This window comes from Staurois parvus, unplaced genomic scaffold, assembly GCF_062004578.1.
Source record: "Staurois parvus isolate SC_StPar_1 unplaced genomic scaffold, SC_StPar_1.0 ptg000091l, whole genome shotgun sequence".
NCBI lineage: Eukaryota > Metazoa > Chordata > Amphibia > Anura > Ranidae > Staurois > Staurois parvus.
Window position 1 is genome coordinate 1,643,425 of NW_028317887.1, and position 17,496 is coordinate 1,660,920.

At 40.5% G+C, this 17,496-nt stretch overlaps 1 protein-coding gene across 6 annotated transcripts in view; it reads right to left on the reverse strand.

Annotated features, from left to right (window-relative positions):
• The window catches only part of WDFY3 (WD repeat and FYVE domain containing 3), a 363,148-nt gene that overhangs the window by 13,359 nt on the left and 332,293 nt on the right, over positions 1–17,496 (reverse strand). For all 6 annotated transcript variants that reach the window (XM_089670537.1, XM_089670536.1, XM_089670541.1 and 3 more), the window contains 6 exons: positions 15,430–15,583; positions 11,042–11,133; positions 6,077–6,289; positions 5,566–5,713; positions 3,974–4,128; positions 3,519–3,677 (listed from right to left, as the gene is read on the reverse strand). In XM_089670537.1, coding sequence (XP_089526663.1) covers positions 3,519–3,677; positions 3,974–4,128; positions 5,566–5,713; positions 6,077–6,289; positions 11,042–11,133; positions 15,430–15,583 — 921 coding nt within the window. The remainder of the gene's footprint in view (positions 1–3,518; positions 3,678–3,973; positions 4,129–5,565; positions 5,714–6,076; positions 6,290–11,041; positions 11,134–15,429; positions 15,584–17,496) is intronic.

Sequence of the window (17,496 nt, forward strand, 5' to 3'; positions counted from 1 at the left end):
TGCCTATACTGTTTAAAATCCAGTAATACACTGTATCATCCTGCTCTGCACATGTTTTCTATTTTTAGGCACTGTGCCGAATTTGTAGAGGCCAATCTGCTGACAGCCTAAATATTTACTGCTGCTCAGGGGCTCTGGGCTTCAGCAAAATGGCAGCCTCCAGCAACAAGAAACAGGAACAATGCTGGAGGCAATTTACAGAAAACACTAATTTTGGTAGCATAATTATTAACGTGGAATATATGTTCCTTCTTAAAGAACATTATACAGTGGAGAAAATATTTGATCCCCTGCAGATTTTGTAAGTTTGCCCACTTACAAAGAAATGGAGGGTCTATAATTTTTATCATTGGTGTATTATAAATGATAAAGACAGAATATCAACCAAAAATCCAGAAAAAAAAAAACCACACAATACAGATGTTATGGACACAAGAGATAGGTTGTGGATGGGTCTTCCAGCATGACAATAAAGCAAAACATACTGCGAGTGGCTCAAGAGGTAGCACATTAACTGCTTAAGGACAGCCCACAGAAACACCTGTGCGCCCCTGCCGACCCGCGGGTTCCCCGGTTTGATCCCTGAGGGATCACTCATCCGATTTAGGCCAGTGATGTCCGGTCCAAGTCAGATGATCGATCCCTGTCCTATCCTGTCCTGTGTTGACAGTTACACAGGACAGGAAGTGATGAAATCTTCTCTCTTTGGGCACATTAAGTCCCAGAGAGAGAAGAATCAACAAAAAAGGGAGTACAAGCACTACACAATTAGTTAGAACACTCTAGGACACATTTAACCTCTTGATCCCCCCACCCAGTTAACTGCCCCATCACCAGTGTCATTAGTACAGTGTACAGATTTTTTGCTGATCACTGTATTAGTATCGCTGGCAACTTCAGATAGCACTAGCGTCAGCTAGTGCCCCTCCCAGATAGCGTCAGATTGTCCATTAGTACACCAGTGATCACATTTAACCCCTTTATTGCCAGAAACACGCTCACATACACAATAAACCTCCATTGATAGCATAGTGTCTGAATGGATCAATATCTTTGAGCAGATCAGCACTATACCAGCGTTCACATTAGTATAGCGTCCCCAAAAACACAGCATTAGCGGGATCAGCCCCGGGACCTGCCAGGACCTGCGTTTAGCCCCTACGCTTCCCCCCCTTCTCCCCCAGCAAGTGCAGTGTCAGTAGGTCACTGTCACTTGATACATTGCACACAAAATTGCAGTGTTTGCAGAATCAAAAAATAAAAAGCGCACAGGTGATCAAATACCACCGAAAGAAAGCTTTATTTGTGTGAAAAAAAGGACCTAAATTTTGTTTGGGTACAGCATTGCATGACCGAACAATTACCAGTTGAAATAGTGCAGCGCCGAAAAGCAAAAAGAGGCCTGGTCATCAAAGGGGGTAAATCCTCAGGATAGCAAGTAGTTAAGGTCATGGAGTGGCCTAGTCAGTCTCCAGACCTTAATCCTATAGAAAATGTATGGAGGGAGATGAAACTTCAAGTTTCCAAGTGATAGCCAAGAAACCTCAAGGATTTAGAGAAGATCTGTAAAGAAAGGTGGACCAAAATCCCTCCTGAAGTGTGTGCAAACCTGGTAACCAACTACAAGAAACATCTCTGTGCTTGCCAACAAGAGTTTCTGCACCAAGTTATAAGTCATGTTTTGCTTGGGGATCAAATACTTATTTTACTTACTGAACTGCAACTCAATTTATAACATTATATCATGTGTTTCTGGATTTTTGGTTGATACAGTGCATCCAGAAAGTATTCACAGCGCTTAACTTTTGCCACATTTTGTTAGGTTACAGCCTTATTCCAAAATGGATTAAATTATTTTTTTTCCTCAACACTCTACAAACAATACTCCATAATGACGTGAAAGAAGTTAGTTTTGAAATCTTTGCAATTTATTAAAAATAAAAAAACGAAAAAAAAAACAAACATGTACATAAGTATTCACAGCCTTTGCCATGACACTCAAAATTGAGCTCTGGTGCATCATGTTCCCACTGATCATCCTTGAGATGTTTCCACCTGTGGGAAATTCAGTTGATTGGACATGATTAGGAAAGGCATAAAACTGTCTATATAAGGTCCCACAGTTAACAGTGCATGTCAAAGCACAAACCAAGCCATGAAGTTCAAGGAATTGTCCGTAGACCTCTGAGACAGGATTGTATCAAGGCACAGATCTGGGCAACGGTACAGAAAAATTTCTGCAGCATTGAAGGTCCCAATAAGCACAGTGGCCTCCATCATCCGTAAATGGAAGAAGTTTAGAACCACCAGGAATTTTACTAGAGCGGGCCACCTGGCCAAAATGAGAAAATCGAGGGAGAAGGGCCTTAGCCAGGGGGGTAACCAAGCACCCGATGGTCACTGAAAGAGCTCCAGCATTTCTCTGTGGAGAGAGAAGAATCTTCCAGAAGAACAACCATCTCTGCATCACTCCACCAATCAGGCATGTATGGTAAAGTGGCCAGATGGAAGTCACTCCTCAGTAAAAGGCAAATAGAAGCCCGCCTGGGACGGAAGCCACTCTCAGACCATGAGAAACAAAACTCTCTGGTCTGATGAAAAAAAGATTGAACTCTTTGGCCTGAATGCCAAGCGTCACATCTGGAGGAAACCAGGCAACGCTCACCACCTGGCCAATACCATCACTACAGTGAAGCATGGTGGTGGCAGCATCATGATGTGGGGATGTTTTTCAGCGGCTGGAACTGGAAGACTAGTTAGGATTGAAGGAAAGTAGAATGCAGCAATGTACAGAGACATCCTTGATGAAAACCTGTTCCAGAGCATTTTGGACCTTAGACTGGGGCGACAGTTCATCTTTCAACAGGGCCATAAGCGCACAGCCCACATAACAAAGGAGTGGCTATGGGACAACTCTGTGAATGTCCTGGAGAGGCCCAGCCAGAGCCCAGACTTGAACCCAATTGAACATCTCTGGAGAGATCTGAAAATGGCTGTACACCGATGCTCCCCATCCAACCTGATGGAGCTTGAGAGGTACTGCAAAGAAGAATGGGAGAAATTGCCCAAAAATAGGTGTGCCAAGCTTGTAGCATCATACTCAAAACGACTTGAGGCTGTAATTGGTGCTAAAGGTGCTTCAACAAAGTATTGCGCAAAGGCTGGGAATACTTATGTGCATGCAGTTTTTTTATTTTTAATAAATTGCAAGGATTTTCACATTGTCATTATGGGGTATTATTTGTAGAATGTTGAGAAAAAAATTAATTTAATCCATTTTTGGAATAAGGCTGTAACATAACAAAATGTAAATACTGTGAATACTTTCTGCATGCACTGTATTCTGTATAATTTAAAATACACCTATGATAAAAATTATAGACCCTTCATTTCAAGTGGGCAAACTTACAAAATCCCCACTGTATTTATCAACTTTCTATGGGTAAAGTTCCACTTTAAAGCAAGATTCAATATCACAAAATGGTATTCTCCACACTATGACAATTGATGCCACTGACCTGTTTCAGAGTAAGGGCTTTAGCTTTTTCCTTTGAGGTGCCGACTTCCCATACACAAATCACTGTACTTGTTCCTCCAGTGATGACTAGTTTGGGGTTTGGACAAATGGCACACAAGATCTGGCCCCACTCAGATAAGCATTCGTACACAACAACTGCCTGCAATGCAAATTAAAATTACAGCCTGGTAAAAATAAAATATTGGAAGATTTCCATTTTGAGAGCACCAATGACATCATGACACCACATTCAAGGCAGAATACAATCCTACAGTATATATATTGTAAATAAGCTGGAATGTTGTTATCTCTGCCACACAATGGGCAGTCCATGACTAGGACAAATCATCTAACAAAGGTGATCCCTCTATTACCTTATCTATGCAAATACTTGATTATAAATTGTAAAGGTAAACCATTATCAGTATGCAAAAAGTCAAAGTGCGCATCACAAACCTTGTCAGAATCATAGGTTCCCAGCCTACAGCTGAGGTCTGCATAGCCCCATGCAAAAGTCTTGTTCCATGCTGGAGGAATTAGAACCTTGTTTTGTTCCACAGCCAGAATCCCTTTATCTGTACAAACAATCTGACCCACAGGCTCCTTCAGTTCTTAAAAAAGAAAAATGAAATGGCATTAAAGGGTATATAAACAAGTAATAACCTCTGTTAAATATACCAATGAAAATGTTTTATCTTATCTGTACAAAAAAAAAAATAAATCTGTTCATCCAGGCAGAACTCTTATGAGCTGCTAACTTCCTGTACTCTCTGCCTCTGGCCCAGGGGCAGAGTGACAACTCATGGGGCCCCCAGGCAATAGGGGATCATGGGGCTCCTGTGGCCTCACCCACACTCAAACCACCCAAAAACGCCTATGAAAGCTACCAGGGACATCTCATGGGGCCCCCTACTGACCCTGGGCCCAGGGGCAGTGCCCGAGTTCCCAAATGGTCAGTCCGCCCCTACTCTGGACTGTTATCAGCTAGTATGGCTTACAGCTATCTCCGTGGACTACAAAACATGTCCCCTGTTTTAGAGAAGAGAGGGAGGTGTTATGTAGTCCAAACACAATCCCTGTTCCAAAGTGAAAACACTACTCAGTGTGGTTGTCACCTTGGGACAGGAAGTGTTTTAATGACAGGATTACCATGTTAAAATAAAAGAAAAAAGGTGTGAAAAAAATGCAGTACTAATAAATGTTTGTTTCTGGGTTAAGTTGACAAAATGATAATAGACAAAAGTTCAGGAAAATATTACCTGGCAGCAGGTGATCAGTGTTCATTCATCTACTGTATGTTACTACAGTACAGATGTCTTTTTTTTTTTAACCAACAAGTGGGCTCATTTACCAGAACTAAAGCAATGCATTGTGGCCAAACAGGTACATATATACATTGTGTAAGAGGTCTAAATATGAGAATTGGAATGTTAAAAGTGCAACATGATCGTTTCCCCTATTTCCTGAAATTTGAAACTGCGCTTGCAGTGCCTTATTTAAAAAAAAAACAGATTTTCTGTTGATGGCATACCACTGGAAAGACTATGCAGGTAGCTTCTAAAAAAATTACATTATAAAATTCATGGAAAAATATAATACAACTGTAATTGCATTTGCCTAGTGTAACAAAAAAAAAAAAAAAGTAAAAAAAAACAGCCCCCATCTAAAGATAGGTCTCGCTTCATAGGAAGAAAAAAAAAAAAAAGGTCTCCCCAAGGGTTCATTTACACTTGCGGTCATCATTGCATTGAAAAGTGACCACAGTGGAACACTTTTCATCCTGGATGCCTACTTTAATTCTTAAAGGCCTGCAGCACCAATGGGAACCATGTAAATTACACGATTGGCGATGGTACTGCATACTGTGTTATACCTGTAGTATAATTTTTGCACATTACAACAATGGCTATGTCTACTGGCTGGCGGCTATGTTAACCTGGGCAGCTGGGTGATCAAGGGTGGGAAACCCGTGACTCAACCACCTATTTTCACAATCCCACCATCAGCCCATGTAAACAAGGCCTAACAGTATAGCATGAAGCGGATACCTTTGACTGGAGCCAGGGAAGGTCTTAAGTTGTCCAAATGATGAAAAAATATCTTGTCACATGCAGATCCCAGTGGCATGGATACTGATGACATGTCTCCATTAACCCTGCTTCTGACACGTTTTGGTGGATGTGGCTTTTTAAACAACTGTTAGAGAGGAAATGGGTGCATTGTTGAGAAGTCTGGTGTCAAATATTCAACTTTGAGTTCACATATAGCTTGCCAATTACAAAGCTGCACAATAATTTTATTGAGGTGGATTACATCCATCTAAATACTTAGGAAACACTTATTCACTCAACCAGACTACAGATGAAAAACATAATTATGAGCAGCAAAGGCATACAAAATGTCTGTATAGGAGCATTGTATGCTCAGTATTTCACAGTTATGAAGACAGGTCCAACAACAGCACTGCCATAGTAAGGAACTGTGCTGCAGATTATACATACCAAATGTTTATAATATAAAATAGAATCTGAAAGATTGCATTCTTTTCTCTACATTTACCTGCTTTGGTATCTGCCCAAAATTGTTGATAAAGCCTATAGTAGCAGTCTCTTTCAATGGGTCATTAATGTTGTAGATGTCCACTTGTCCCTCATAGAAAAGATGGTGAAAGACGTTGACAGCATCAACAGCAGCTGGTCCCTGTTGCTTGTATCCAAAGATCAGGTCTATCCATTCATGCAGGTGGGCACTGACGTAGTCACATTCCAGGGCCTGAATAAACAGTAGCAGCCTTTATGCACAGGTCTAAGGCAAACTCTATTATCCAAATCCTATACATTTTTCATACAGTAGTTTTACTTTTACATGGAATCTACAAACTATAATGAATCTAGTAATGAATTACAGAATTTACTAGATAAATATACTGTATGCTAGTAAGAATAATAAAATCAATAAGCTGGTAAAGTCAAGACTAAGACTGGCCATACGCTAGTAGGTTTTCAAATGTTCGTATGAACATTCATACAAAACTTCTTAGTACATTCGATGACTTGACAAATGTTATGAGATAGTACTTCAAAACGTTGTTCTCTTTTACCATTCAATTTTGGAATGAACAGACTTTCCTGAATGAAAACCACATACACTCAAAAATTTGAGAAACAAATTTCATGCTGCTCCTTCAAGCTTTTCCATCACAGTGGTTGAAAACGAACATTGATTAGACCCCACTGATTCGAACATCGCACAAATGTTCTTAAAGCAAAAAAAAGTGAATAACATTTTACTAGCATATGGCTAGCTTAAACCCTTGGCACCGACATCACACAAATATGCGGCCTCACAGAACTGGAGTTTTTTCTGTGGGGCCTCATATCTGCGTATCGGTCTTTGTGCTGGGCACAAAGACGGAGCTGTCAGTGAGAGCCCCGGGTCCCATAAGAACAATCGGGACGTGTAACTCGATTCTGGGTCACCTGATTGCTGTAATAGCCTCTGACTGGCGGCCTCACAGAACTGGACTTTTTTCTGTGGCGCCGCATATGTGTATCTGTCTTTGTTCCGGGCACAAAGACAGGGTTGTCAGTGAGAGCCCCAGGTTCCACATTAATGATCGGGACCCAGGACTCCCGATTCCAGGTCAACTGATTGCTGTGATAGCCTCTGATTGGCTATCACAGTGATCAGTCACTGTGAAGCCCACCGCCAATGTTTTCTTTTTTCTCTGGATCTCTCTCTCTCTCCTATCAGATAGAAGAAAAAAACAAAAACGTGTGCAGAGAAAAATAAAAATAAATGAATATTAACCACCTCCCGTCCAGTGCATATAAACGGCCGGATGGTGGCAGTGCAGGGTCGGGTGGCCATTTATAAACGGCCTCCCAGCACCCTGCTTGTGCGTGCTCCCTTGGAGAATGCAGCACCGCGATCCGGTGCCTGCTGTGTCCTCCGAACACAGTGGAACACTGATCGTCGGACGGGACCTCTGTACGAGGTTCCGATCATGTGATCACTGATTGGCCAATCAGTGATCACATGCAGAGTAGTAAGCAAGATGTCACTTCGGACATCATTGCTTACTACGTGTGAAATCTGTGAATGATCACAGAGGTCACATGGTACAAGGCTATTCACAACAGCCATGTACCATGTGACAAGCTGTGACCAATCACAGCTCACTCAGTAGTTCTCAATGGCTGCAAGAATGCAGCTAGAGAGGAGAAATGATTGATTTTACATCCTTTATGGGTGTAAAAGCAATCAGTGTAAAAAAAATAAAAATAAATAAATCATCACCCCCCACACGTGGTACAGTGTCACCATGGTGACAATGTACTGCTAGGGTGACAGTATGTAAAAAAAAAAATATAATAATAAATAAAAAATAATATAAAAAAATTAAAAAAAATGTTTAAAAATGATACTTTTTGGTTATAAACTAATTTGAGGTTTTTTTTTTTACTAAAAATATAAACGGAATAAATTTTGGCCAAGATTTATGATGAAATACTATTTATTTGCAAAATTTTTATAAGAAAAACACTTTCAAAATGTTTGGACTTTTTAATTTACATAGCAAAAAAAAATAAAAATCCCAGTGGTGAATAAATACCACCAAAATAAATTTTTATCTGTCTCAAAAAAAATGCTAAAAAATTCATATGGGTACAGTGTTGCATGACCGCGCAATTGTCATTCAAAGTGTGACAGCGCTGAAAATTGGCCTGGACAGGACGTAGGTAAAAGTGTCCGGACTGGAAGTGGTTAAAAAATAAAATAAAGAACAAGGTTTGATCTAGGTCAGTGCCAGGGTTAGTAAAGGTCATGGTCAACATTTTTTTCTTTCTATTTTTTAAAATTAGTATTAGTGTTTTAGGTAGTGTTTAAAAAAAGAAAACAAAAAAAAACAAAATGTGTACTATTGTTTCTGGGCTGTACAACAGGTACAAACAACAAATAACATGCACATATGTGGTATTGCTGCGATTGTCAGGAGCTGGAGAATTTATTTTGGGTTGTTCTTTGGTGTTAGGTTATGGTAGTAACAAGAAACACACAGCTAAATTTAAAAAAATATATATATTTTTTTACTATTTTGGGCCAGTTTTCCTTTGAAAAAAAAAAAAAAAAAAATCAGGAGCTATCCATTACCATTTACCACCAAATGAAAGCCCAATTAATCCTGAAAAAAACAAGGTATAATTCACCTGGATGTACAAAATAGTTGTGATGATATGTACTGTCAACGTTGCTAAATTTTACTTTGCCATTAAGATTTGTTTTATCTTAGGTGTGAAGGGGTTAAAGTGGAACTTGCTTCCAGCAAGAATAAACAGGAACAATGCTGGAGGCAATTTATAGCACACACTAATTTTTTTAGCAGAATTATTAATGTGGAATTTACAGTATATTCCTTACTACAGATTATAATTTTTTTTATCAAGTTGTTAGTTGGGTAAAGTTCCACTTTAGCGGTGAGCTGTAACAGGTAAACCATATCGATACTTAAATAATATACAATGTGAAGACAAATACAGTACATAAAATCTGTTTCACCATGCTATATAACATTACAGTATATGTTGTCACACTTGTAGAAGCTAAAAATATGTACTATTGGTGTTGTCGACAGACCCACGAGTCTCACATGAATACTGTGACATGACTGTATCATACTGTAACACTATTAAGTAACCTCAGTTTGAAATAAAAGACAGCTGCCCATATCTGGCCCCACTTAGCAATATATTCATTTATATCTCCGTTTCACTGTTTTTAGGAGTAGCTCCAATGCAGGGCTCTAGCACAAAGTAGAAAAGCAACCCGGCAAAGATATACAGTATCTCACAGAAGTGAGTACCCCCTCACATTTTTGTAAATATTTTATTCTATCTTTTCATGTGACAACACTGAAGAAATGACACTTTGCTACAATGTAAAGTAGTGAGTGTACAGCTTGTATAACAGTGTACATTTGCTGTCCCCTCAAATTAACTCAACACACAACCATTAATGTCTAAACCGCTGGGAACAAAAGTAAGTACACCCCTAAGTGACAATGTCCAAAGTGGGCCCAAAGCGTCAATATTTTGTATGGCCACCATTATTTTCCAGCACTGCCTTAACCCTCTTGGGCATGGAGTTCACCAGAGCTTCACAGGTTGCCACTGGAGTCCTCTTCCACTCCTCCATGATGACATCACGGAGCTGGTGGATGTTAGAGACCTTGTGCTCCTCCACCTTCCGCTTTAGAATGCCCCATAGATACTCAATAGGGTTTAGGTCTGGAGACATGCTTGGCCAGTCCATCACCTTTACCCTCAGCGTCTTTAGCAAGGCAGTGGTTGTCTTGGAGGTGTGTTTGGGGTTGTTATCATATTGGAATACTGTCCTGTGGCCCAGTCTCTGAAGGGAGGGGATCATGCTCCGTTTTAGTATGTCACAGTACATATTGGCATTCATGGTTTCCTCAATGAACTGTAGCTCCTCACTGCCGGCAGCACTCATGCAGTCCCAGACCATGACACTCCCACCACCATGCTTGACTGTAGGCAAGACACACTTGTCTTTGTACTCCTCACCTGGTTGCCGCTACACACGCTTGACACCATCTGAACCAAATAAGTTTATCTTGGTCTCAACAGACCACAGGACATGGTTCCAGTAATCCATGTCCTTAGTCTGCTTGTCTTCAGCAAACTGTTTGCAGGCTTTCTTGTGCATCATCTTTAGAAGAGGTTTTCCTCTGGGACGACAGCCATGCAGACCAAGTTGATGCAGTGCGCGGTGTATGGTCTGAGCACTGACAGGCTGACTCCCCACCCCTTCAACCTCTGCAGTAATGCTGGCCGCACTCATACGTCTATTTCCCAAAGACAACCTCTGGATATGACGCTGAGCACATGCACTCAACCATCTTTGGAAGACCATGGCGAGGTCTGTTCTGAGTGGAACCTGTCCTGTTAAATCGCTGTATGGTCTTGGCCACCGTGCTGCAGCTCAGTTTCAGGGTCTTGGCAATTTTCTTATAGCCTAGGGCATCTTTATGTAGAAGAAAAATGAGGTGCCATGTTGAACTTCCAGTGACCAGTATTAGAGAGTGAGAGCGATAATACCAAATTTAACACACCTGCTCCCCATTCACATCTGAGACCTTGTAACACTAACGAGTCACATGACACCGGGGGAGGGAAATTGGCTAATTTGGACATTTTCACTTAGGGGTGTACTCACGTTTGTTGCCAGCGGTTTAGACATTAATGGCTGTGTCTTGAGTTATTTTGAGGGGACCTCAAATTTACACTGTTATACAAGCTGTACACTCACTATGTCACATTGTAGCAAAGTGTCATTTCTTCAGCATTGTCACATGAAAAGGTATAATAAAATATTTACAAAAATGTGAGGGGTGTTATCACTTCTGTGAGATACTGTACATTTAAAAATCTACCTGCTCAATATACAGTATGGATCATTTTAATGAATGGCTGAGCTCACATATGTCATTGTTTTTCTATTTACCTCTCTGTGTACGCGAATAAATTCTCGTGGGTCACCTTTTGCCCATGGGGGTAGAATTACATCACACAGTTTTGTTCCATTTTGTTTACAACCTATATGAAAACAAAAGTATATTATCCACGTTAGTGGAATTAACCATCACATTAATATCTTGTGTCTAAAGTACTTAACATCTGTAGAAATTATCATGTTTCTCAAATACAATTAAATAGAAAAGTAGAGTATGTTTAGTGAATATTTATGTGCATTGCATGTCCATGAAGATTTTGAGTAATCGATGCAGTGCTTACATTCATTTCTCATATGAAGTTCACACAATATGCAGTGAGCCTTAGAAGTAGTAAAGCAGAATCCTTCTATAGCACTGCAAAGCAAGAATCCCAGCCTGTATATGCAGCAATATAAAAAGCAAATGCTACTTTCCCCTATTAGAACCTATACACCGATCAAATATAATATAACGCGCCACAAAACTAAATGCAACATGAAAGGGCAGTCCTCAGTCCAATACCCCCCTGGGTAAGAAAGTCCTTATTATGCAAACAGAGGCGCTCCTCTTCGTATTCCAATCTTCTCAATTACCTATCAGGATTTTCTTTCACCCCGTTGTGATATATACTGTGTGATATATACTGTGCAATTCTGTGATCTTCCACTGTGCTAATACAAAACTCCAAAAGAAAAGAACTAATATAGTGTAGTATGTTTATACTCAAATGCTATTCAAACCACTATGTGCAAGACACAAATACATGTGCCCCTTTCCCCCTAAATACTCTTACCCACTGTGGGTGAAAACTGTGCATTTCACTTTAAACGTGACCAAATCCACAACACGTGAGATCGCTCCTTTTACAACCACCAATGTGCCAAACCACAGCAAAGTGTGTGATCCCTTCCCCTTCAGTCATGTACCGTTCCCTGCAAATCTTGTAAAATAGCCTTTATGCAATCCAAATGTTATCGTGACCAATCGCCTCCTCACTCCTTCACAAGTTCTCAGTAGCCATGTGACATAAACATACTTCCATAGTGTAATATGCATAAAATCCACTTTAATAGTAACAAAAATGTGTTTACATGTGTCATGGGTGAAAACGGCTTGCTTTCCAATAATCAAAATTGCCGCTACGGCGCTTTTGGTTGTGACTGAAGTCACATCCGACTGACTCGTTTCGTCATAAGAGTGACTTCCTCGTAGGCAATTTGGATTATTTGAGGAAATTACCTATGAGGTAGTCAATCTTATGCTGAAACCCATCAGTTGGATGTGACGTCAGACAAAACCGGTAGCGCCGTGGCGGCCATTTTGCAGAATTGCACAGTATATATCACAGTGGGGTGAAAGAGAATCCTGATGGGTAATTGAGAAGATTGGAATACGAAGAGGAACACTTCTGTTTGCATAATATACACCGATCAGCCATAACTTTATGGCCACACACCTAATATTACGTAGGTTCCTCTTTTGCCGTGAAAACAGTCTGCCCCGTAGAGGCATGGACGCCACTAGTCCTCTGAAGGAATGCCAGGGTATCTGGCACCAAGCCAGCAGATCATTTAGGTCCTGTAAATTGAGTGCTGGGGCCTCCATGAATTGGACCGGTTTCTCCAGAACATACCACAGATGCTCCTGGATTGAGATCTTTAGAATTTGAAGGCTAAATCAACATCTCAAACTAGTTGTGTTCCTCAATCCATTCTTGAACCCTTTTTGCAGTGTGGCAGGGCGCATTATCCTGTTGAAAGAGGCCACTGCCATCAGGGAATACCGTTTTCATGAAGGGGTGTTCTTGGTCAGCAACAATGTTTAGGTAGGTGGTATGTGTTAAAGTAACATCCCCATGAATGACAGGACCCAAGGTTTCCCAGAAGAACATTGACCAAAGCATCAGACTGCCTCTGCTGGCTTGCCTTCTTCCCATACTGCATCCTGGTGCCATCTCTTCTCCAGGTTAGCGACACACATGCACCAGGCCATCCACATGGTGTAAAAACAGGATTCATGAGACCAGGCAACCTTCTTCCATTGCTCTGTTATCCAGTTTTGATGCTCACGTGCCCAATGTAGGCGCTTTTGGATGTGGACACCGGTCAGCATGGTCACCCTGACCGGTCAGACCCATACGCAAACTTCCATTTTTTTTTTCTGCTTTCCTTCAGGGACAACATGTTCACTTGCTGCCCAATATATCCCACCCACTTTCAGATGCCATTGTAACAAGATAGTCAATGTCATTCACTTTATCGATCAATGGTCATAAAGTTATGGTTGATTGTTGTATACGCAAATCAGCCATAACATTATGACCACCCACCATAACCCATCAAGGTATAGACTCCACTAGACGTCTGAAGGTATGCTGTAGCATTAGGCACCAAGCCATCAGTATAACTAGTGAGGTAGGGCCTCCATGGATGAGACTTGTTTTTTCAGCACAACCAATGGATACTCGATTGGATTGAGATCTAAAGAGTTTGAAGTCAACACTTCAAACTCGTTGTGTTTCTCAAACTATTCTTGAATTCATCAGATCAGAGAACCTCCTTCCATTGCTTCATGGTCCAGTACGGATACTCACATGCCCACTGTGGGAGCTTTTGGCTGCGAATATGGGTCAGCAGGGGCACCCTGATCGGTCTGTGCATACGCAGCAAACTGCAATGGACTGTGTACTTTGACACCTATCAGAACCAGCATAAACTTTTTTTTTCAGCAATTTGAGCTACAGTAGCTCTTCTATTGGATCTGAATACAGAAGCAAGTCTTTGCTCTCAATGTTCATCAATACGCCTTGGCTATCCATGACCCAGTTTCCAGTATTCCTTCCTTGAACCACTTTTTGGCGCTGCAGTTTTGGAGATGCTGTGGCTCCGTCATCTAGTCACTACAATTTGGCCCTTTTCAAAGTTGCTCAAATATTTACATCTGCCCATTTTTTTCTGCTTTCGACACCAACATCAGGGACAATATGTTCACTTTCTACCTTATATATTCCACCCACTTTCAGATGCCTTTGTAACAAGATAATCAATGTTATTCACGTTACCTGTCAGTGGTCATAATGTTATGGCTGTAATAATAGTTTATGCAGAGAAACATTGGTGAGATTATTTAAATTAGGTAGAGATCTATACGTTTACATAAAAACATTGCCAGGACTAAATATTCCCTCGAATAGATCACAATAAATGAAGTTCCATCTTTTTAATAACCCACATGAATACATCTTCTAATACTTTAAAGAGACCCTGTCACCAACCAAAAACATGCAGATACAAACAGAAAATGAAGTATTTAAAATGCTTATTTGCAGTGTTTCTTCTTTCCAAAAACTGTTTTTACCGACTTGCAATTTGCTAGCAAATTTGACTACTTTTTCAAGAGTCCATTTCTTAGTGCAACCCCCTCCCTGTCTATCATAGCCCTCTCCTCTTCTGGGAGTATCTAATTACTCTGTGGAGGAGATTTACTAAAGCTGGAGCATGGAAAATCTGGTGCAGCCCTGAATAGAAACCAATCAGCTTCCAGGTATTATTGTCAAGCTGAAGTTCGAAGTTGATTGGCTACCATGCACAGCTGCAGAAGAACCGGAGTGCTCCAGTTTTAGTAAATCTACCCCTTTGTTTAAGTTCATCTATCTCCTCCTCCCCTCCATAATCTTTCATGTGGCTGCTTGGGGAGGTGCAAAGGGGTATACTATAGCATGTCACTTAAAGTATAACTAAAGGAAAAACTATTTTTTAAAGTTTTTATTAGAGTGGAGATGGATTAGAACACCTGTCCATTTTTATCGCTGTGTCACGGCTAGGGAGATTCACGCTCTCTATTTACCATTGTCATTGAAACTGCAAGTAATGGAAAATCCCAAATAGAAGGGAAATTTTCCAATGGGGACACTAGTTCTGGTAACCTGGGAGTCCCTAAGGAATTCCTTAATTTGCGGGGATTTCCTCTCACTTCCTGTTTGGCTATGGGACAGGAAGGGAAGGGAATCCACTGCAATGGGACACAGATGTCGAAACTAAATTTGATGGGTTTTAACCCTCCATTGCTCTATCAGAAATAGAAAAAAAAAAAAAGTTTTGCCTATAGTTTTAACAGCTTCAAGTCTGTGGGGCTGCTGATATCAAAACCAACAGGGCAGAACAAAGCAGCAGTCCCAGGGCTTCTTAAATGTCTGCTGGGGTTGTTGACATCACATGCAAGATGGCAGTGCCCAACAGAAATCTACACAGGAGATGTTTTTAGATGTAAATAGCATGCACAATATATAATAAATGCACACATAATCCTTTGGCGAGATTGTTGTTGAAACGACTGGCCTGGTCGCAGGGTCTCTTTACCAGCTGCTTTAAAACCATGATATCAGAAAAAATCTCCATACCAAGATCAAAGTTATTAGAGTTTAGAAGAAACTCTGGAAGATAAAAGAACTCCGGAATTAGCTCCTTCACGTCAGCCATGTTGTGCTTCGATGCAGAGTACCAAGCCTCTCGTACACTGTGAAACATCCGATCAGCCAAGTCAAAATGACCACCCTGTTGCAAGAGAATATAAACAAATGACACACAACCTTCTCTGTTGACAAAATGCAAACTTTAAAATCACCTAGAACTTTATATGCTTTGCACACTGAGGTTACACAAAGGGCCAGTTCACACCACAAAAACGCACTCCAGATGCGTTCTGGATGTGTTTTTACAGTTCACACCACACTCCGATCCGATGCATTTTTGATGCGTTCCAGTATGGTTGTGTGCAGAACAAATGCAGCATGTTTTACTTTTTTTCTGCACCCGAAACTGACTGGAACTGACTGCATTGGTGTGAACTAGGGACATTGGAATGCATAGAAAACACTGTGCATTTTTGATGCAGTTTGCCATGTTCCAGTATGGTTGTGCGCAGAAAAAATGCAGCATGTTTTACTTTTTTTTCTGCACCCGAAAAAGACTGGAACTGACTGCACTGGTGTGAACTAGGGTCATTGGAATGCATAGAAAACACTGTGCATTTTTTATGCAGAACAAAAACACACTGGACTGCATCTGGTGTGAACTGGCCCTGAAAGAAAGAAAACATGTAGAAATGTCATATGCCCCTTATTATTGGAGCTGGCCTATTCTGTTGTCACACTCAAAAACCTTTTTCTTCTCAAATGGACAAAAGTGCAAAATAAAAGCTTAGTGCTTTGTTTTATACGGTTTTGTTTTATACAGAGAGTGTGTGTCTCTGCTTTGTAAGTATACTGCGTATGCACTCGAAGACATACCTGCCAGCTCAAGATCCCTTGATGGCCTCTTATCAGAGAGCTTAAAGTGTTTATATAGACAAAATGTTAAGTTGTGGATAGAGTGGGGAAGTATTAAAACTCTTACAGCCATTGGAGAGATTCCATCACTTCCCGTTTGGTAAAAAGGTTGTCCCCAGGAGAGGAAGTGAGGGGATATTTCTCTAACAGCAACACACTCAAAAGTAAAAATGCTTTTTTCCCCCCCAAGTGAAATACAGAAATATCAGAACCTCTGTCAGTTTTTTATTTAAAGATGTTCCCTCACTTCCTGTCTGGTAAAATGTTGTCCCCATAACAGGAAAGTTTCAGGTATATACCTCAAGTGGTCCTACAGCCAGATAGCAAAACAGCTAGCTTTTTTTAGTTTATAAATTCTCTAATAGTAATGTCTGTAGTCTCATGACAGGTTTACTATTAAGTGCTGATACCCATTTAGAATACTAAGATATAGGGGCAGATTACATATGAAATAAATTGTGTATGTCAAGCATAATGAAGACAGATGAGAATAACCAAAATATGTTAAAGTACATTGCACTTCCTAACCTCATCATCTTGCTTGGATAATGAATCAGGTACTTGAACAAGGAAACACTGTCTTGTCTCCTCATTGTATAAGTGTCAAATATTAACATGCAAGCACCCTCTACTGTCACATTCTGAAAATTGTCTAATTACCACAAAGTACAGATGAAGATCTAACTAGGATTGCAAAGGATGTTGAGTGTGAAGAAGATATCTGGACTGCAAAAGGTGAAGGGGGGGAGGAGGATATTGCCCTATCAAGTGTAATAATACGTAACTAAATGTAAAAAAAAAAAACCAGCATTATGAGGTTGCAACTGCTGTAACCCATATCAACCAATCAGATTTCACGTTATCAGTCAGAAATAAACACAAATTGCTGAATGATTGATTTAAATAACATACCCACGCATGCAAACACATATACTTATGATTTTTTTTTTTTGTAGAACCATGCTAAAGCTGGCCATTCATAGATCAAAATTTGGCGGGTTCAGCAGGGACCAGACTAATTTCGATCCATGTATGGGCACCCTGGTTGTACAGAATTCAATCTACCAAATTGACTTCTATACAACCAGGCTGCCGGGTTTTTCCCGATTGATCAGTGCTGCAGGCTATAGCTGGCAGCAC